The sequence below is a fragment of the Anabrus simplex genome, chromosome 2 (assembly GCF_040414725.1).
Source record: "Anabrus simplex isolate iqAnaSimp1 chromosome 2, ASM4041472v1, whole genome shotgun sequence".
Classification (NCBI taxonomy): domain Eukaryota; kingdom Metazoa; phylum Arthropoda; class Insecta; order Orthoptera; family Tettigoniidae; genus Anabrus; species Anabrus simplex.
The window spans coordinates 711,319,910-711,342,837 of record NC_090266.1 but is presented as its reverse complement, the minus strand read 5'-3'; the positions used below and the strand labels follow the sequence as shown (position 1 = coordinate 711,342,837).

At 38.4% G+C, this 22,928-nt stretch overlaps 1 protein-coding gene across 2 annotated transcripts in view; it reads left to right on the top strand.

Annotated features, from left to right (window-relative positions):
* egl (Egl_like_exo domain-containing protein) overlaps window positions 1-5,636 on the top strand; it is a 97,279-nt gene extending 91,643 nt beyond the window's left edge. For both annotated transcript variants that reach the window (XM_067141335.2, XM_067141332.2), the window contains exon 7: window positions 4,029-5,636. In XM_067141335.2, coding sequence (XP_066997436.2) covers window positions 4,029-4,471 — 443 coding nt within the window. In that variant the 3' untranslated portion in view covers window positions 4,472-5,636. The remainder of the gene's footprint in view (window positions 1-4,028) is intronic.
* Window positions 5,637-22,928: the final 17,292 nt, after the last annotated feature.

Below are 22,928 nucleotides of genomic sequence, written 5' to 3'. Positions count from 1 at the left end.
CAAATAAATAAATATATAAACAAATAAATAAATAAATCAACTAGGAAATTAAACTGAACTCACCAGTATTTACAGACGATGCTGAAAGTGATCTCCTTCAGCTGCAATGCAAGCTTCACATCTTGTAATGAGATTTCGATACACACTGTAGTTCATGGACACCGATAGAACGTACAATGTTCCTAATTTCAGTTTTTAATTATTATGCAGTTCGAGGATTATTCCTGTAAACTTTTCCTTTAAGATTTCCTCATAGATAAAAATCGCATGTGCTTAAATCAGGCGAACGAGGGGGCCATAAGCCTTTCCTGATGATGTGATCATCATCGAACATTTCCCATAACCGTCGCATAGACCTATGTGCCGTATGGCCCGTTGCACTATCCTGCTGGAAATAGCTGTACCTTTTCTCTTCTTCAGTCAGTTCAGCAAAAAATGGTTTCAGAATGTTGTGAATATAACGGTCAGAAGTAATCGTTTCCTGAAAAAAATCGGACCGATAATTCGTCGGACACTGATAGCGCACTACACACCCACCTTCACATCGTGTAGAGGTCTCGGCTGTAAAATGCGTGGGTTGTCTGTATCCCAGATTCTATTGTTCTGTGAATTGACATATCCACTCAGATGAAACCAGGCTTCGTCGCTCGTAAAAGGAAAGTTCGGATCCACAATACCGTCGTGGACACTATTTATTAGCCAATTGCAAAATCATATTCTTGAATTGAAATCTGTAGGCAGTATGTTATGGACTGAATGAGTCCGATAAGATCGTAGACGTAACAATTTTGTTGCATTACGTGCTGAAGAAGGTGAAATACCACTTTTCTGAGCTACTCTCTGGAGTCTTGCCTGTATATCTTCTAACCTCTCCCGTGTGAGAGCTGTTCTCCTTCGCTTCTTTTTCTTATTGCTTACGGAACCAGTACTACGCCACTTGTAAACAAGCTGATGCATGTTAACGTTTTGATGGTACTGTCGCACCGGGAAATTGTCTACGGAATTTTCGAAGATACTTTTTAACTGGTTTCTTCTTCTTGTGCAAATAACACTCAACCAAAAATATTCTTTGTTCTATAGTGTATTTAACCATCGTGATAATAACCTCACAACACGCCTTAAAACTAACTGAGGGACAGAGCGCTAAACAGCCGCGCGCTGCAGTGAACACTTCTTATCTCGTCGTGTTGACAGAAACCATATGGCGCTCGCTCGGGACTTCCCACGGCATGCGAGAAGAAGTCTGAACACTTAAATTATTCTCCCTGTATATACTGTTATTGCATTGCCAACAAAAACACTGTTAAATTCTTCTATTCCTTTTAAACATTACCAGTCCTTGGCCTTGATTAGTTGTCATTCTTTCACAAACTGAAGTGTATATTTAAATTTATTCACTCTTTTTAATTTTTATTTATTATGCTATCATATTCTACTTACAGCTTTGTGATTACCCTTCTGTGATCACCACCATGGTTTTGTCTTCTGCATCCCCACTGGTAACTGCTGATCTTGTAATAATTTTCTTCATAAACACTGTGTTCCCTATAAAACACTGGTTCATCTGTCAGAAATCATTTAGAACGTTCCCATTGTGATAATTACTTCCTTAGCCATAGGATCCCTAAAGCTTTTCCCTTCCATTTCTAGCTTTTCCCACTTGTGCATTCATATCACCCCTTCATTACTTCCTTATCGTATGTACAGTTCTCTTCTCCACTTTTTCCGGGATCTACGCCGACATCTTCATTTCCAGTTCTTAGGGAATGTACTACAAAACAGATTCCTTTGGTCCTTCCTCCTATTGTATTGTCAGTATAATAATCCTGTTGTTTACATACTTAACCTTTTTCACTTATCCCTGCGTATTCATTGTCTAAACCAGATGTACCCCATGTTTGACTTCTAGTCCTACCTGGTAAAGCAGTATCTCTTCTTCAGTGTTCTTTGTACTCTTTTCTTCCACTTGGTCTTACAAACCCCAAGAAATATTCTTCTCATCATCTTCAGGAATTTGACTGATCCTTTGGGCTTGTTTATCAGTGTGAAGATGTTGACTGTCCTAATTTTAATGGCGGGCATCTGGGAGACATCTGTCCCGAGTCATTGACTGTCTCGCTGGGTGGTGGTGATGATGATGATGATGATGATAAAACAGTATTAGGAGCAGCCTGACTAAAACCTTACAGAAGTAATAAAATAACATTCAAAATGGCAACATATCTGTAATATTAGCATATAACAAAAATGACTGCAATATATGCTTCAGATTGTAGATATCCTAAACTGAAGTCCTCATTATATAGCCTTTCTCTTCTTTGATTTATGTTAAGCTTATACCAATATACACTATGTGATCAAAAGTATCCGGACACCTGGCTGAACATGACGTACAAGTTCGTGCCACCCTCCATCGGTATTGCTGGAATTCAGTATGGTGTTGGCCCACCCTTAGCCTTGATGACAGCTTCCACTCTCGCAGGCATGTGTTCAATTAGTTGCTGGAAGGTTGCTTGGGAAATGGCAGCCCATTCTTCACGGAACGCTGCACTGAGGAGAGGTTGCAATGTTGGTCGGTGAGGCCTGGCACGAAGTCGGCGTTCCAAAACATCCCAAAGGTGTTCTGTAGGATTCAGGTCGGGACTCTGTGCAGGCCAGTCTATTACAGGGATGTTATTGTCATGTAACCACTCCACCACAGGCCGTGCATTATGAACAGGTGCTTGATCGTGTTGAAAGATGCAGTCGCCATCCCCGAAGTGCTCTTCAAGAGTGGGAAGCAAGAAGGTGCTTAAAACATCAATGTAGTCATGTGCTGTGATAGTGCCATGCAAAACAACAAGGGGTGCAAGCCCCCTCCATGAAAAGCACGACCACACCATAACACCACCGCTTCCAAATTTTACTGTTGGCACTACACATGCTGGCATATGACATTCACTGGGCATTCGCCATACCCACACCTTGCCATCGGATCGCCACATTGTGTACCGTGATTCGTCACTCCACACAACGTTTTTCCACTGTTCAATTGTCCAATGTTTACGCTCCGTACACCAAGCGAGGCATCGTTTGGCATTGACCTGCGTGATGTGTGGCTTATGGGCAGCTGCTCGACCATGAAATCCAAGTTTTCTCACCTCCCACCGAAATGTCATAGTACTTGGAGTGGATCCTGATGCAGTTTGGAATTCCTGTGTGATGGTCTGGATAGACAACTGCCTATTACACTTGACGACCCTCTTCAACTGTCGGTGGTCTCTGTCAGTCAACAGACAAGGTCGGCCTGTACGCTTTCGTGCTGTACGTGTCCCTTCACGTTTCCACTTCACTATCACATCAGAAACATTGTACCTAGGGATGTTTAGGAGTGTGGAAATCTCGCATACAGACTTCTGACACAAGTGACACCCAATCGCCTGACCACGTTCGAAGTCCGTGAGTTGCGCGGAGTGCCCCATTCTGCTCTCTCACAATGTCGAATGACTACTAAGGTAGCTGCTATGGAGTACCTGACAGTAGGTGGCAGCACAATGCACCTAAGATGAAAAACGTATGTTTTTGGGGGTGTCCGGATACTTTTGATCACAGAGTGTATGTAATGCCAGACCAGCTTAATCATTACATACTTAATATCCAGCTTATTTAACATCAGTTTTCAGTCTAACCGTTTGTATGGAGCATAAAGGTATCTCTTCAGTAGTAGTTCCGTACTTCCCTCTCCATAATCTCACCAACACAGGTTCAGTTTGAACCACTATCAGTTCATGTTGAATTCACTGTTGTTAAGCTGAGTTATTATGGCTAGGATTCTACATAAAACTGCTGCTCCTATAGCATATGATAACAAGATTAACAGTCACTTAGAATGTCAGTCTTGCATGCCTTATTTATTGGAGCTGTAAAATGAAGGAACTTTTGCTCTGTATTTCAGTAGTGCATTTTATCTAAATTATTGTAAATAGTTTGGTTTGCCCCCAATTCCAGTTTTAATTAACTTTTCTTCTTGATTTATTGATATCTTGTAGGTGGTGTTGTATCTCCACGTACTCCTACATCAGAACCTCCCAGTCTCACAGAGTCTATGCAGTTAATGGATGAAATTCTATCAGATGGCCGCATGGATCGTTTAGAGAAAATTGAAAGATTGGAATCTATTTTATCTGCAGCTACATCAGCAGTTGTTTCTTCTGTGAACCAACAAAATCAGACTAACTCAGGGAGCACTGTTCCTCAAGTAGGAAGGAATTCAGAAGGTGTTTGTTGTACTTGTAATTGCCATAATAACAAAAGTAGTGTGGATAATCAGAACAAGAAAAATAGAAATGAATGTAATAATGTTGTGGCTTCTGAAGTTGCATGCCAGACGTTATCGACTGGAGACATTGTTATTACTCGAATTTTTTTTACAGAGGAAGAAAAAGAGAGGGAGAAAACATTAACCTCATCTCCAAAACGTGAATTTTCGTAGAGTCAAGTAATTTTTTAAGGAATTATTTATGGTATAGGCGTATTACTCATAATTATTCCAAGGGCTACTAGAATGATAACATTTTATACATTTTTGATCAAGAGTAATGTTTTAAGCATAAACTCCTTTCCGAAAGGAGCTTAACTAACCATGTTAACAACCTGTGTGTTTATTTGGAAATGTTACATTGTATAAAGTGTAGTATACACATTGTTGATATAGAAAGTTAGTCATTTTTTTCCCCAAAGATGCTCAAGCTAATAAATGCTTTTATACTTCTGGTTGCAGAGATGTCAAGACAAGTAACATTTCTGACTTTTTCATAGGAAAAAAGTTACTATAAGTCATTATTACACTATTTTTATTGATAGACGTAATAGACGACATTCGTTTTTCTGCAATGATGAAACCATAGAACTCCTTAATACTTACTTAGGTAAGTATTCTGGGATGTTTTAGTAGAATGATTTAATGTGCTTGAATAAAGCCTTAGAAGTATATTTTCTGTCTCAGTAATAGACTTTCCATTACTAAATATAGGGTACAAAATCTCCAGTAGCTTTAAGACTTCAATTCAATATAAATTTGAAATATTCTTAGTGATTTTATGAATTTCTCATTTACTTGTGTCATATCTATAAACATAAGAGTTTTTGTTCAAAATTATCTAGAATGAAAGGTAACCAAAAAAAAAACAAAAAAACCAGCAGAATAACCCAGTTACCGTTTGTTGGGTTTGGTGTCAGTATTTTGGTAGTACTCTGCACTGTTAATACATTTGATTTCCTTTAGTAAATTGTTGATTACTATAGTAAGTTGTTACTTGTGTTAAATGTTTTATAACTTAAACTAATCTGTAGCATTGTGTAATTTTGCATAACCTTGAGATTGAGTGGGCTGTGATATTTTTCTTCTGTTAGCCCAATATTGTGAACTAATATGTACATAGATATTTTATTTTTTAGTCTTCATAGCTCTTTCTGACAGCTATGCAAAATGTGTACAACCTTCCCCTTATCCTCCCCTCCCTTCCATATATAGATAGGCATAATTTGTATGACCAGCATAATAGATTTCTTGCTCAGCAAGTGTGCAGCAAAGGCTTCTAATTACATCCATCATATGTCAGATATGTTTTTTTTTTTTTTTTTTTTTTTTTGTTTTTTTTTTTTTTGTTTTTTTTTCCCTTCAGTATGTTGTGAGTTCCTCAAATACTGAGTTATATTATAGAGAAAATAGAACTAACATTAATTTCATAGGGCAAAGACTAATTCTGATAAGATTGCTCTCGAAATTTCAGCTTGCTCTGACTCTTTGGTATACTCTATTTGGCAGTTATGAAGTCAATATTAATTTATATTGTATAAGAAATCATTGCATTTTTATTTATGTTATGGTATGATGCCATGGTGCACTATATAAAGGCTCGTGAAAATTCAAAATGCAGCTGATTATTATACCACAAACTTCCTAAAAAATACTGAGGTTCCTTGATTTTCTATCACTATCCCTATTTCTTTAGCAATGCATCTACAGTCTGTGTTAAATGGGAAGCTGTTTCTTTTGAAGTTGTATTTATGAAGTAAAAATAATTTGGCCTGGTGCAAGTGATATTTAATGTTGTGAAATTTTCTATGGAGTACAACACATTGACCGGGCGAGTTGGCCGTGCGTGTAGAGGCGCGCGGCTGTGAGCTTGCATCCGGGAGATAGTAGGTTCGAATCCCACTATCGGCAGCCCTGAAAATGGTTTTCCGTGGTTTCCCATTTTCACACCAGGCAAATGCTGGGGCTGTACCTTAATTAAGGCCACGGCCGCTTCCTTCCAACTCCTAGGTCTTTCCTATCCCATCGTCGCCATAAGACCTGTCTGTGTCGGTGCGACGTAAAGCCCCTAGCAAAAAAAAGAAAAAAAAAACAAAAACAACACATTGAATTTTGGGATAACATGACAACTTAGCAAAGGTTTGGTTGCACCGATCTGATTAGCCTCTCGAGGCCACAACACTTTCCATTTGGCATAGATTATAGTGAGCTTACAATAACACAGTATTCACATACAGAAGTATTTTTAAATACAGGCTTTATTTCTGCATTTGATTTTTACTGATAGTAATGTTCTCAACTTGATAATGCATTTACCTCTTTATGATTTTAAGTTCCCAAGTTTGGGCTGGATGATAACTGTGTGCTTTGTTACTGTATTACTTTGTGGTTACTGGAGGTTAACCTCAAATGACCTTGGGCCTAATCACTGCAAGATTTTTATTTTTAAAACGTTGTCAAAATCATTATGAGACCTGTACAAGAATGTATACCTTGATTGAAAGTCTCAGTTGAAGAAATTGACAGTTCTCTTCAGGGTTCTTCATAAAGTGGTATTAAGTATGGAACGTAATCCAGCAAAGCCACTTGTTTGACCCTCATTGAACATTCCAGAGATACTGCAGTATTTAGCCCAGAAATGACAATATTCCACCTGGAAATATAAGTCAGGCTTTTGTATCTGTATTGTTTCTGGTAATTCCAGATTTCTATAAGTCTTTCATTCCTGTGTTAAGAATATTGTTATTGTTGCTTCGATTTAGATGAACTGTCCTGAGTATTTAGCACGTATTAAATCTCTTTGTCAATCTGTGTGGCTATGATATACTATGTAGTGGTGGTATTGTCTATAATTAATTGGAGTTAAAATTATGAAGAAGTTGGCTGTGACCTGTAAACTGGGTACTGTCAAGAAGATGAAGTGGGAAACCACAGAAAACTGCTATTAGAATGGCCAAGAAATTGGAACTCATCTTTCTTTGCAGTTACCCTTATGAGGCTGATTGAATTTTGTTTCAACCCTCAAACTGGTATTTAAATCCCTTATAGCAGAACCTTAAATGAAAACCAGAAAACTGGTATGGTAATCCATAGATCATTCCAGCGTCTTCTCCTTTACATTGTCCCTTAAATTATGAGTGTTGCAGATAGCTGGTTGTTTGTATTGTTCTCACAATTTCCTTGTGTTTGCCTTGTCAATGACAGACTCCACTTGGACTCTGTGTGAACTTTATAAAAATGTGCTGGTCGCTAACTAGGAAACTGCAAGAAACTATATGAATCAATCCATGTATTTGTATATTGATCTGACTCGAAGCAAAATTTTACTGTTTGTTTGTTTATTCTACATTTCACGTCACAAATAATGCACAGTTGATTTCTGTTGGTGACAACGTATGTAAATCCTGCGGTACCAGCAAAACCAATAGTAGTATGTAAAGTTCATTGCAGTTCTGCAGATATCTCTCTTTGACATTCGGCACGGATATAACCATTCCTTGCATTCAAAAGAATAGAACAATTTCAGCTTTGGTGTAGTAAACCATTCAGGATGATCTTATATTTGTATAGTATGATGATTCAATATACATTGTTTGAGAGTGGTTAGTCCTCTAGTTGAAGGAGTGTGTTTTTGATTTAGATGAAGTGAACTTGTGATCAGTGCAGCCCCTTGTTCTTCATTTGCTGTTCATGATGCAAGTTAAGTCTTTTTGTTCCTATTATTGTTGTTACTATTATTATTATTATTATTTTCCACAAATTGTATGTACAATTCAGGGATGGTGAATGGAGAAAGTGCATAGCCCCACATACACGAATGTGCCTCCATCCCCACTTAAAATTACAGTATTAAAAAAATACAATTGTAATCTACAGGAATGTGCTTACATAAAGTAACTGATTTATGTAGATGTAGAGGGCCGAGTCGTAAGTCATGGCAACTATTTTTTTTCTTGCAAACAGGAGACAACACAGAAAATCTAAGATATGCATTTGGAAATATAGGGCATGTACTTATGCATAGAGCCTGAAGATAAATTCTGACTTCAGGAGATTCTCGTAGGAAAGTGACAGAACACAGGCCATTGGTAAACATTGTTTTATTATGGTATAGACAGCAAATACACAAGAATACTTACAAAGGACAGGTATCCACTGGTTACAGACCTTCGAAATAATCACCCAAGGTTTCCACTCTGCGTTCCCAGCAGTGGGGCAGGCGCTAAATACCATTTGCTGCATGTGTATGGCTAACGTGGGACACCTCTCTCCGAAATGCTGTTACGATGTCCTCTTTGTTAGCAAACCGTTGTCCACGTAATGGCTTCATGACTTTGGGGATTAGATCATATTCACATGGGCTCAGATCATGCGAATAAGGAGGGTGTGGAAGAAACTCCTATCCCCACCATTGTAAACAGCGCTGAACGATGGCTGCTGTGTGAGCTGTCGTGTTATCGTGTAGGATTATAGCGTTGTCCAAAAGATCTGGACGTTTGGTTCGCACTGCATGGCTCAGTTGGTACAACAAAAAGGAATTGTAATAAACTGCATTGACAGTGTGCCCCTCACACACTGGATGACACACAAGAACACCTTGAACATTGTATGCCAGGATTACCATAACCTTATTGGGCGATTGATTTTGTCGAACCTTGTGTCTCCGTGGTGACCCCTGACGACTCCATTCACTTGACTGTCTCTTCAGTTGAGGTTCATAAGCACGTGCCCATGTTTCATCAACTGTGAGATGTTTTCTTTTCTGAATGAATTCCTGGAGGAAAATTAGTTAGATTTTGGTAAAATTAGTGGAATGATCTTAGCACTCCTCGAAAACCTTTGTCAAGAATTCGAGGATAAATTTCCGGAACTTTTAGATGAGTATGACTGGCTTCGCAGTCCATTTGATATGAACGTGATAGCCCACTTGTCAACGGTAGAATTTGCTAATTGAACTCTCAAGTGACAGAACACTTCGAAATGAATTTAAGTCGAAGTCTCTTGAAAATGTTTGGGTCCAGATTCGAAATGAATATGCCAGTGTATCAAGAAAAGCAATGGATGTGTTATTACCCTTCAGATCAACTTACATGTGAGAGTCAATTTTTTCGCAATGGCATCCATCAACCCGATGCATTGGTCTCATAGACTTCAGCTGGAAAGGGATCTGCGGGTTGCTGTTTCAAATATCCAACCCGGTGTGGATCTACTTTCATCACAAATTCAAGCTCACCCATAAACTCGGTGTCAGAGAATTACCGAATTCTGAACCATGTACCTTTTTATTCTTCTGTTTTACTCATTTTTGGGTGAACAGTTTAAACATAACATTTTTTAAATTCACAGTTAAATGTTGAGAATTGTACGTACTATTTCTGCTGTCATTTATAAGTCACGAGCTTTCAAATATGAAAAGCATTCTTTTTTTTACAAGTTGCTTTACGTCGTACTTACACAGATGGGTCTTCTGGTGACAATGGGACAGGAAAGGGGTAGGAGTGGGAAGGAACCAGCCGTGGCCTTAATTAAGGTATAGCCCCCGGAATTTGCTTGGTGTGAAAATGGAAAACCACGGAAAGCCATCTTCAGGGCTGCTGACGGTGGGGTTCGAACCCTCTATCTCTCGAATACTGGATACTGGCTGCACTTAAGCGACTGCAGCTACTGAGCTTGGTGAAAAGCATTCAAAATGAATTAAAAGCATTACAGACACCACACCTAGAGAGAAAATTAGTAAAATTAGTAAAATAAACAAAAATTTGTTCAATTCCAATAACTGCACATGCTCCTGTTGTTTTTTTCATAAGTAGTAATAGTTAACTTTCGACAGCAGACTCTGGGATGGGTTTAAAGCAATTGTTAAGGAATGTGAAAACAGGTTTGTACCTTTCAAGGTGGTAACAAATGGTAAAGATCTACTATATTATAACAGAGGTGCAAGTTGGAAAGAAATAGTAGGAATGGCTGTGGAAGTATGGAGAAATTGAAGGAACTTACTAGGAAATTGAATCTAGCAAAACCGGGCGAGTTGGCCATGCGGTTAGGGGTGTGCGGCTGAGAACTTGCATCTGGGAGATAGTGGGTTTGAATCCCACTGCCTGCAGCCCTGAAGATGGTTTTCTGTGGTTTCCCATTTTCACAGCAGGCAAATGCTGGGTCTGTACCTTAATTAAGGCCACGGCCGCTTCCTTCCAACTCCTTGCCCTTTCCTATCCCATCGTTGCCATAAGGGCTGGTTTACACGGGTAGAGTAGCGAGGCGAGTAGAGTGGATAGTAGAGCTACTAGCATCGTGTAAACGACCGGGATAGTAGCAAGTAGAGTAGAGTAGTTAGTAGGCAGTAGAGTAGAGTGGGTTTCCGCTGCGGTAAAGTAACTCTACCACTATCCTTCCCCCTCCACCGGAACCGAGCTCCGAGAGCTGGCGGAGAAGTCCGAGGACGTTCGATTTTTCAGCTGACGCGTCATTCGACTGCTGTATTTGCATGTGTGTACATACGGTGGTATTACGTCGAGCGTTTATTTGGCGGCAAAATAAAGTGGACGGAAGAAGAAACTTGCAAATTTGTGGAGCTCTACAGCGAAAAAGAATGTTTATGGAACATAAACAGCGTTACTTATAGAAATAAGAATATGAGACGGGCGGCGGAAGAGGACTTGATTGCGAAAATGGGTAAAGAGGGTTTTGGGTTAACGGAACTGAAACAGAAAATAAAAAAATGACGATGTACATACAATCAAATACTCATGAAAATACGAAGATCCAAGAAGTCTGGAGGTGGTGCCGCAGACATCTACACTCGAAGATGCAACATAAAATATAAACAAGTGTCAGCTGGATTTTCACTTAATATGAAGATTTCTCAAGTTTCAATGTTACACAGCGTGTTCATCATGTGTCTCGACATGTTTAAGTTAGGCAATACAATGGTGCAGGACTGTGTACATTAATCATATTAATAACATACATAGGGATCTTCTACACATCACTTGCCACTGCCGTTAATTTTCAGCAATAACAGTAATTTCCCCAACAAATTGAATAGTTCCATATGTTGTTTGGAATATCCAAAATAATTATTGTTTACAGTACAGTGTCAGATCTAGAAGCTTAAGCTCTACACCTGGGCCGTACAAGCAACGAAAAAAAAAAATGATAATAATAATAATAATAATAATAATAATAATAATAATAATAATAATAATAATAATACACCTCTGTGTCATTCATCGACCATTATTTTCCCCTGTGTGTTGGGGTGGCAGAGTAACATCCACAGTATCCTCTGCCTATCGTAAGAGGTGACTAAAAGGGGCCCCAGGGGTACTTACATTTTTTAGAAAAGGCCCTTGTCTTTCTTTGCCCGAAACCTTCATTTTCTCGAAGTATGGGCCACCTTCCATTTTTTCCCTCTGATTAGTATTAATAGAGGATGGCTGCCCAGTTGCACTCCCTCTTAAAACAGTAATCATTACCACCACCACCTTTTCCTTCATTGTTTTCAACACTTATTGATTTTTAATGAACCTTTCCACATTTTCTTGGCTGGGGAAAGAACCACCATCATAAAATATCATCAACATCAGCGCTGTGGAGTCTTTTTTAAGTCATATAGCAACAGAACGTCAAAGATAGCGATTGGCTACTTCGCTATATTTCAGATAAAATTCTGACACATTTTAATTTATGATTTTATAAATTTGGTGAGCCAAGTAGTCAATACTACAAGTATATAACATTGCGTATCGTGTAATCGCGTGGGGGCGTGGGGGCGTGATGTAATATATTAATCTATGCTAAGTAAGGCATCTGGGAGTACATGACTCAGTCATACGTGTGGAGCATGAGTTCATATTATTTTCGGAAAGCGTATCAGAGACCGTTCATCATACTCGCCCACTTTCTGAAGGGAATGGAGATAAGTAATTTAATTTCCCTGCGATGAGATTCATGACCAAATTAATCTCTAATGAAACTAAATGAGTGAATTAACAGTCGTAATATTTAATATCGGTAAAATAAAGTTTCTTATATAAGTAAATGCCGTCTTCTGGCCTCATAATAGAACTAAGCCCCGGTAATTACTACCAACTGAAAATTTATTTTAACTAGCAGCAGGCAATATACCTACTTTAATTTTATGTCGTCCGGCTGCATGGATACATGATTAGCATGCTGGTCTGTGGTCCAATGGGTCCAGGGAGTCCCAGGTTCGACTCCTGGCCGGGATTTTCACTTTCATTTGTTAATTCCTATGGCTCGGGAACTGAGTGTTTGTGCCGTCTTCAGCATTGGACTTCATGGATTCCAAAAAAAGGGGCGTATTTCTATTTGTCATCTATTCACATAATTCAATCGATTATCCATCCGACACACTTACACCGAAAAATGTATTCATGACGCAACCGATTATTCTACGCGATATAACTGAATGATATTTGAAATTCATTTGATTATTTATTCCATTATTTAAATAACCGGATGGAAGCTATTTGATTTTAAAAAAATATCCGATTATATCATCACTAGTAGGGTGGGCACATATCCATTCAAAGAAGAACTGGTCCTGCTCGTGAGGTTTGAGACTGGCCCAGATAGAGAAACCTATTCTTGCTAATCCTCTTCTTAGAATTCGTGAATTTTGATACTCGTGAGTTTTGAGACTCGTGGGTTCTGAGACGACACACTGATGGCCAATGGGTATTCTTTCTATAACTTTTGAAATGAATTCTGTAAAATTCCATTCGGATAAGATTTAGGTTTGCTGAAAAAAAAAAAAAAAAAAAAAAAAAAAAAAAAAAAAAAAGAGGAAATAGAAACATCACTACAGTCTAACTGGGGAAAGGAGTACCTCACCCCTTCACCGTGGAACAAAAACCTTCGCCAGAATTATGATCTATAATTAGACTGGAGTTCGTTCATATAGTTTTATCTTAGAAATCACCACTACAGTATTTACAGACGAAGACTAGTAAAATCCTGAGGGGATGATTACACTGTCGTTACTTTCTGTACAATAATGAATAAAGTCATAACAATTCAATCGTTTGTGTTCCTGGGTTAAAATACATGCTTGTACTGCCAGGGAACTGCTCCTTCATTAACAAAATGATTCCTGAGACGATCCCTCATGTTCTTGGCCAACTGTGTCGAGTTTGTTCCCCCATATTTCTCCAAATTGCCAAGTTCTCTCAGAATTAATGCCGATGCCCCGAGTGTATCTCTCCTACTAAGCCAGCCTCTTACCCATTCCCTTTTTTCCTCATTTACTTCTTCTAACGCTTCACTAACCTCTTGCAGTAATATGTTTGTAAATGTCTTTAAACACTTCCTTACGATGTGCTTACGTCTTGACATGGTGCTACTACTGTACTCTACTCTACTGTATGACTCTACTCCCGTATGAACGATACGAGTGTCAACTCTACCAGACAGCGGTAGAATAGAGTAACGTGGCTACTCTACTAACTACTCTACTCGCCTCGCTACTCTACCCGTGTAAACCAGCCCTAAGACCTATCAGTGTCGGTGCGATGTAAAGCAGCTAACAAAAACATCTGGCCACCACCTATTCGGGAGATAACAGTTCTTCCGTACCACATAGTTCTAGTAATTTATCGCCGTACCTATTATACCCTTCATCTTGACTTGTTCTCTTGTTAACTACTTTTTACATCTACCTCTTTATCATACACTGGTTTTCTACCTGCAATCCTCGCATTGAATGGCCCCGTAAGCATAATACCTACATCTTCATACATATTCCTTAATCTGTTTATTTCCGTTCCCAACTCAAGGAAAAAATCTTTGCAAATGGGGAACCTTCCAGAGGACTGTAGACAAAACCAGGACATAAGCTTATTTCACCCTTCCCATTCATCTTTATTTTTATCCAAAGAACGTCTTCCATTTCTGTTTATACAAGCTCAATTTTCTCCTGTATATCATCTCTTATCATGGTTAGTACTCCACCAGGATACCTGCCCTAACGAACCCTCCTATCTGTTCCCTTGTTATATATTTTAAAAAGGTCCACATGGACTTTGTATCCTGGTGCAATCCAACTCCCAACAAAGGTAATAATATCCATTTTGGTCATTAATTTTTTCATCCCTTCGTTTCCTACCTTATTAAAAAATCTCCCTATCTTCAAACATCTTCTAGGTATTTCTTATTTTTACCCTCTGTCAGGTTGGTTGCCTTGCTTCTTGTTACCCTCGATTTCTCTACTTCTAAAATGCTGCTTTCTAATAATTTCCTTGTCCATAGTGTCCTCATGTGGCCTGCCCCTTTTGGACCATAAGTTCTTTACACTTAAACTTTTACCTTTAGCCATTGTTTCTGTCCCTCTGCTGGATCCTGCACGTGACTCGAACGGGTAGTCCGTTAGACCGACACCCACGGCTTCTGCTGGTACAGCTGTTTGTTCACTTTCTTTCCCAGACCTTGTAGTGCGCCGAGCCTGTAGCTCGGATAACCTTTCTTCTTTCGCTACAACTGTTGCTTCAGCGTTCTCGCGTGCGCCAGCCGTGACACTGACCTTCCCCATTGCTGACATGTCTGGTCGTTGCACCCTCTCCTGCAATTTCTCGGCAGACCATTTCCTCGACCAAGAATCGCCTACCACCACAAGCCTGTTTCCGGTGATAAATGGTTTTAGACCTGACTTCCTTGCTTGAAATAAATGGAAGCATAGTTCTTTCATATTTTTCATTTCTTTCGCATCCAGATCTTTCCTAATCCTAATTTTTGTTCCTTTCAGGTGTTTCGCGTTCTCCAACATTTTTCAAGGTTTTAGGCTTTACACCATAATTGGCCTTCTTCCCGTATTTTCCCCATTCTAACAGCATTATCAATGTCGCTCTCGCTACATTCTACTTTGGCTTTTTCGTGCATTAAGGCAGTTACAAATATTTGTTCCTTTCAGGTGTTTCGTGTTCTCCAAAATGTTTTTAGGCTTGACACGATACATACCATAATTAGGCTTCTTGCGGTATTTTTTCCGTGTATTAAGGCAGTTAGTTACTTTGACCAAAATCTCGTTAAAATTTTCCTTTTCCGAACCAACCAGTCCATATATAATTATGTTTCTCGTCCAATCTTCGCTTTCTCACGTTGTGACGTACCCACTTTGCCCACAGATGTATGACAAATTTATAACGTGGCGGGTCACTTTAATATTAAAATAAATAAATGATATGTCATTGTTTCTCCAGAAACAGTATCCCAAGGGCGCCAGTCTTCAAGCTTATGGCTTGAAAACAAAAGTAGATAATTAATAATAATAATAAATAAATAAAAAAACGTAATGAGACTCAAAAAACTCCCAGGGGTGGGGTGAACGGAACACAAATCATTAAGTACACTAACTTGGAATTTAAGGATCATTAATAATCATTTCATAAAATACAAATTAAAACAGCTATTTATTAAGATGAAAACTTGACGTAACGGCGTATTAACGAAATCTGAACTTACGGAAGCAAAAGAAAAAGTGAATGAAATTAACTTTAAGAAAATGAACTGTTGCGCGAAGACTTGCAGTAACTTATGCCATAAGCTCACCAAATGTAGACTCTGTTGTCTTGAAGCTGAAGATGGGTGGATCTCTCGTACAGGCTGCCTCATCTGTTGTTGAATTCCAGTCCTACATCCACATTTCCTGTCCTTAGCACTTCCTACTGTACTCCTTACATAAAGTCGTAATGAGTCCTAATTTTAAGTGCAAAACCACCATGGGTTATGTTCATGGAGAGAATACACTTGTATTCTTCCTTATTACGGAAATGTAGCGTAACTAAACTCATAATAAAAGCTCTGCTCCCCTATACCAGTCAGAACCGGTCTCCCGTTGACTACCTCTCGTCATTGAGATAACAAGTCCCAATGAGAGTAACTTTTGAGTAGAATATACTCAGATGCGAAGTGAACTAAGTTAAAATCTTCTCCGATGTGTAGACGTAGAATGAATAAGTATATAAATGAGAAAGTCCGGCTGTCCGAATGACTGTCCTCTCCAGCCCTTGTCGGTGGTATTTATCGGTTCACAAGTCTCCTTCCATCATCCATATCACATGGTCCAGTAAGATTCGAGGTCTCATCCCTTCTCCGATGTATAGCTGTCAATCCATCACGTTGCTTCATTACGTTAATTCGCATAGGCTGAACTTTCCCGCTGAAATAAAGCGTCCCCAAGCCGAGTTTGAAAAGTGGGTGTTAATAATGTATCAACTGTATCTTCATGAGGTGGAGAGGGTAAGGTCTCTCGTAATCTCGATGACGTACTTTTCCTGGAATTGGGCTGAAATTAGCCTGCTGACTCTGGTCACCTCACAACAGCTATTGGAAAATTTACTGCAAGTTATAAATATGCGTGATGTTGAAATACTTTACCCAATAATTTGTTCGTTCAGAATACGTTATAGCCGCGATACAAAGAAATGAAATGATGATTGAAATGGATGATAAAGACCCTATATATATATATATACATATTAATTTAAACATGACCTATCAGTGATTAAATATATACATCTTATCAATTAAATATATAGTTCAATAATTAAAAACCTTCAGTGATGTCCCAAACATCACAACGTTCATTCCTCCATCTCAAGGTTCCTTAACCTTACCTCTAATTCCAGAATATTCTTAAATTCCTCCAACTCAAAGTTATTTTGTACCAGACATTCCTTGATCTCACGTAGTTCCGTTTATAAATCAGTCTTCATGTTATGCAGTTCCTTGTTTTTGGCCATCAATAGATCTTTCATAACTTCCTTCAGCTTTTGAATTGCCTCCCAAGACAGTTCAGAGCCCGGATTCAACTCCACACCACCGATCACCAACAGTACCATCAAAACTGTTGACATTGTGAATGGATATTACTTTCATCCTACAATGTCACCTCCTAGTAGCACACCTGCATTGTTCGGCCGACACTCCCATTCTTCCATGTACGCACTCTAGTCACGGTCGCTCACGACCGTTCACCTCGCTGGTTAGATTACAGCTGGAAGGGTATTGTACCATTACGTTACATTAGCGGCCGTAAATGTCATGGAAACAGTGGACAAATATGGCGCACAATAGCTTCAGGTAATGTGCAAATACACAGAGTAGAGATCTAGTAAATCGATATCGTCCGGCCGCAAGGAAAAAGAATCTCAAGATTAAATAATGATGGACTAAAAAATTTGAATGAAACCGATTCTTGACTACCTTGAGAAGAAAAAGTTACGAGTTGAAGAGGAGCAGCACAACTTACGGAAGGATATAAAAGGGTCAACGCAACGTTAAATACTAAAGTATTAATATACAAACAGCAGTGAAGATTACATCTGCAAAAATATCGGCTGAAAAGGCGTAGATTTGAAGGAAAAGATTTATTACTGTAACACCTAAACTCAGAAGCAAAAGGAAACTACAGCTGAGTCATACATTGCCGAAATTAATATTATAGCGGCAAATCCTTGCTAAGGAAGGCATAATTTATTGTTTCCAGGAGGGAGACAATATCTGTTTAAGCGAAAGAAATAGCAAAAAGTAGGCCGAATTAGAGAAATCTCTAAATTTAAAAAAGAATATTTTCGACTAATACGAGATTCTGAAGACAAATATTACGTATTGAGTAACCTACTATTCACCAGTATAATATGAATTCTACTATGTATTTGTTCTTTTATGATTTCATGAGAACTGGTGACAAGATGGAGTCAGCTTAAACAGATGGTAATGGTCGCTCAAGACGAAATAGCTCAAGCCAAGATCCCCAGCCGGAGCCGCAGATGATGTAATCTTTTGACTGCAGGGGCTGCCTACTCCAAGATGTCCTAGACCAGGGGAGATCCAGCAGCAAAATCCCGTTACGAGATAAGTATTATGAGTTGCATCGTAATGAATTTGAAATCAATTGATGAAAAATATTTATATGTGTGCAGGAGTGCTAGAAGTAAGAGATTTAGTGCCAATGAACGGATATTAGAGTATAAATGCCAATTATTAGCCGATGATGTGTGCCAATTTCTGCAATATAACTATGGTGCTAATGTAATAATTTTAAGGTTAATGGAAACTAGATCTGATTGAGTATTCGTGCATGTTTAGTGCCAATCCATACGTGTAGACCGTGAAACGTTTAACCAGTTGTGGTTGTAGAAAATGCAGGCGAGATACGAGACGTAACCTAAAACTTCAGGTCAATATGTGTTGCAATCATGGCCAGTACGATAATTGTATTGTAAGGAAATGTTTGAAATATTACGAAGTTGCAGTGTATGAGAGAATAATCAGGTTATTAAGTATTGCTACCGTAACACAGAGGTTATTTAAGTGGAGTTGAATGAACAAATTTTTTTAATATGGAGGTATAAATATATATGAAGGAAAGGGAATAATAAAGTGGCAAGATGTAATTAGAGTGAGGAGATATGTTTCTGTTCGTTGCTTGAGAAAGGGATAGATGATTGAATTGCGAATTCCTGTGTTACATATGATATTTATGTTAGAATTAGCACTGCAAATGAAGGATTTAGGGCATGTTAGAATTAGCACTGCAAATGAAGGATTTAGGCCATGTTAAGTTGAATGTATGTCTTGAGCCAAGCATAATGTGTCTCGTAGTAACTTTCAGCGGAAGATATTGATAGGTTACGTGTTTGTTATACATTACGTAATATGAATATACAAGAATAGAATGGAGTCTCGCATATTTACATTTGATGATCAGCGCGTCAACACTAGTATGAAGAATGGTTTTCTTTGACAAAATCTTGGCACAGCGAAGAGATATTTGAGTATATGTAAATATATTGGCATATGATTAGGAATGCATGGCACGATTTTCGCAGGTTAGACTAACGTACTATCATATCTATGGCACTCTTTAGTAAGAATATTTGGTTTATTTTGTACATACGGTGATGTACAGTTTTAATTTATTCATTTTTTGGTTATGATAGGAATGTTAATAACTGCATGGGTGTTTTGAACCCAGATTTAAACATGGTAATGCTTATCTCGTAACGTGATGAGTCACAAGTGAAAATCCAAACAAGAATCCAAACATGTATCCAAGTAAATTTGGTCAAACAGACCGAAATGAAAGATGAAACCTAAATGATGCCCCAAAGAAAATCCCAAACAATATTAAAAGGAAGATATTTCACTCCTCCTTGGATTAATAAAGTTTTGGTCCCTATTCTTCCCCTTGTATCAATTTAAACATCTAAGATATGCTATATTTTTGAAACTTAACGAAAATGTAAGCAAATATGATGATAATTTAAAGATTTTTCAAATATGTTTGTCTCGGAAGTCAAGCATTTGAGAATGATATTTGTAATTTCACACGATTTTCCTTTCTCTATTGCCGATGGATGCATATTATTCAGTTTTATAATACATTAGCATGCTAATAAACTATATATAGTTTTGATTTTGCGTTTCTATTCCTTAAGTAACTTGTAGTACATAGTAGTATGATAATATACGGATCTATTGAATTAATTTATGCTAAATACTAGGTGATGATCAGATAATTTCCTTGACGTATGGATATGGAATGACTGGTTGAACGGACAGATACTCTTCAGCGGAATCTACGATTTGTCTAAAGCGTATGGGAATATAATGAAGCGAATTTACCCTGAGAAACGAATATGCACCATGTTGTGGTAGCTCGTGTTCATAAATTATATCTCAGTTCAGAGTCTAGGTATGATTTACGACCCGATGCTTTGAATTTTGTAGCCGGAGCAATATTTAAACAGGTGTATATTCAGTTAATGCTCCAACGCGGCGTAATAGAGGAAGTCACCGCGGGAACATTAATTAACTGAAAGGTGCAGTATATATAGGTACTTTAAAGCAGAAACAGGTCCCAGGAAGGACATTCCAGGAATCATTGATGATAAAGACAATGGGTTGGGATATAGTACCATATCTGATGCACTTATTTGATTATTGTTTGCATGAAGGAGCTATACCAAATGAATGGAGAGTTGTATAGTCAGTAGCCCCTGTGTATAAAGGTAAGGTTGATAGACATAAAGCTGAAAATTACAGGCCAGTCAGTTTGACATGCATTGGATATAAGCTTTGGGAAAGCATTTTTTCTGATTATGTTAGACATGTTTGCGGAAATTAATAACTCATTCGATAGAAGGCAGTTTGGGTTTAGGAAAGATTATTCCACTAAAGGTCAACTTGTAGGGTTCCAGCAAGATATAGCAGATATCTTGGATTCAGGAAGTCAAATGGACTGTATCGCGATTGACCTATCTAAGGCATTTGATAGGATAGATCATGGGATACTACTGGCAAAAATGAGTGCACTTGGCCTAGACAAAAGAGTGACTGAATGGGTGGTTATATTTCTAGAAAACAGATCTCAGAGACTTAGGGTCGTATTCATGAACGAGACTTTGACTTCGACTTACGTGAGTTCACTTAGTTGAGTTTCGTAGAAGTCTGTTTCATAGACGCAACTTTTACAAAGTAGACTCTGGCGTAAGTAGACTTTGGTAAGTTACGATGTGAAGAATTAGATATGAAGTTGGCAATGAAAACAATGGAAGAGCAGTGTAGCATCTCCCATCACTCAATGTTTTTTCTTAATAAAGAGGCAGAAGAAGAAGAAATTCAGCTGTTTCCTGCGTTATAGATCGCGTTATAGACTCTAAACTCAATCCAATCCAGTTAATACAGTTAATTTTTATTTCTCGACGATGGATTTAAAGAAAAAATTGCCAGCCTTCAACAACTATGAAAGGCTAACAACTATGTTACTAGAACTAGTGAAAGAGAAGAAAGATAGCCTATAGTTGAAATCGAAATCAATAAAATTCATCTCGTGGTTGACTATGCCCTGACAATTGAAACTAAAAATCCCTTTCCTATTACGGAAAACCTCAGCATGGTTGCCACCTGGGCTTATTATTGGTACACGGGTGCAATCAATAGCTCCAACCACTCCAGGGAAACGGGGTCTTTCATACACACGTCGCGCATTAGTTCGACATTCAGCTTCATTTGGGAACGAAACAAACTGTGCTTTCTTTCGGGCAGTCAGGATCGATATTCTTCTGATTATTCTACATACTGAGGGCTGGCTTACTCCTCGTAAATCAGCGGAATCAATTTGCAATTTACCTGAAAACCATGGAAGTGTGAAAGGCTATTGTATTTACCATAAGAATGCATTAATCTGTACCGTTACTGATCATCCCTTAACCTAACTAGATAACATGATTAGTAGAAAGTGCAAAAACTGTGCGCTAAAGTAACAATAATTTTACTCTTACCTGTAGCATAATATCTTAACGACCGGGCGATTTGTCCGTGCGGTTAGGGGCGCGCGGCTGTGAGCTTGCATTCGGGACATAGTAGGTTCGAACCCCACTGTCGGCAGCCCTGAAGATTGTTTCCCGTGGTTTCCCATTTTCAAACCAGGCAATTGCTGGAGGGCTGTACCTTTATTAAGGCCACGGCCGCTTCCTACCCATTCCTTGGTCTTTCCTATCCCATCGTCGCCGTAAGACTTATCTGTATCGATGTGACGTAAAGCAAAAAAAATCTTAACGAAATTAGCAACTGTATCATTGGAGGTATGGGTGATCCTCGATTATTATGTTTCTATAATTCGTCTTCAAACATCGTTAGTACATCTAATACTGTACGTTTGTCGAATCTATATCGTTTTCTGAACTCATTTTCTGTATAAAATTGAACTGGGTTCCTTGCATCTCTTATAATACGCCGAGGATTCGGCACAACGTACTGAATAATTTCCTGGATCTCTTCAATTTCGTCTACAAAATTAACTACATCGGCAATATCTGTCATTTTATTATTTTTCTTATCTCAGAGTCTACTTAAGTACGGAACATCGGCGACTTGGAAGTAAAGTCACCATCTAAGTTTACTTACCTCCAAGTAGCGATTATGAAATGGAAATGGCGACTTACCGCCTTCTAAGTCTAAGTCTAAGTCAAAGTCTCGTTCATGAATACGACCCTATTAGAGTAGGCGAAGCTTTATCTGACCCGATAATAGTTTAGGCGGGAATTCCTCAAGGCAGTATTATCGGACATTTATGTTTTCTTATATACCCTATATAAATGATATGAGTAAAGAAGTGGAATCAGAGATAAGGCTTTTTGCGAATGATGTTATTCTGTGTAGAGTAATAAATAAGTTACAAGATTGTGAGCAACTGCAAAATGCCCTCGATAATGTTGTGAGATGGACAGTAGGCAATGGTATGATGATAAGCGGGGTTAAAAAGTCAGGTTGTGAGTTTCACAAATAGGAAAAGTCCTATCAGTTTTAATTACTGCGTTGATGGGGTGAAAGTTCCTTATGGGAATCATTGTAAGTACCTAGGTGTTAATATAAGGAAAGATCTTCATTGGGGTAATCACATAAATGGGATTGTAAATAAATGGTACAGATCTCTGCACATGTTTATGAGGATATTTAGGTGTTGTAGTAAGGATATAAAGGAGAGAGCATGTAAGCCTCTGGTAAGACCCCAACTAGAGTATGCTAGAGTATGGGACCCTCACCAGGATTACTTGATTCAGGAACTAGAAATAATCCAAAGAAAAGCAGCTCTATTTGATTTGGTTGG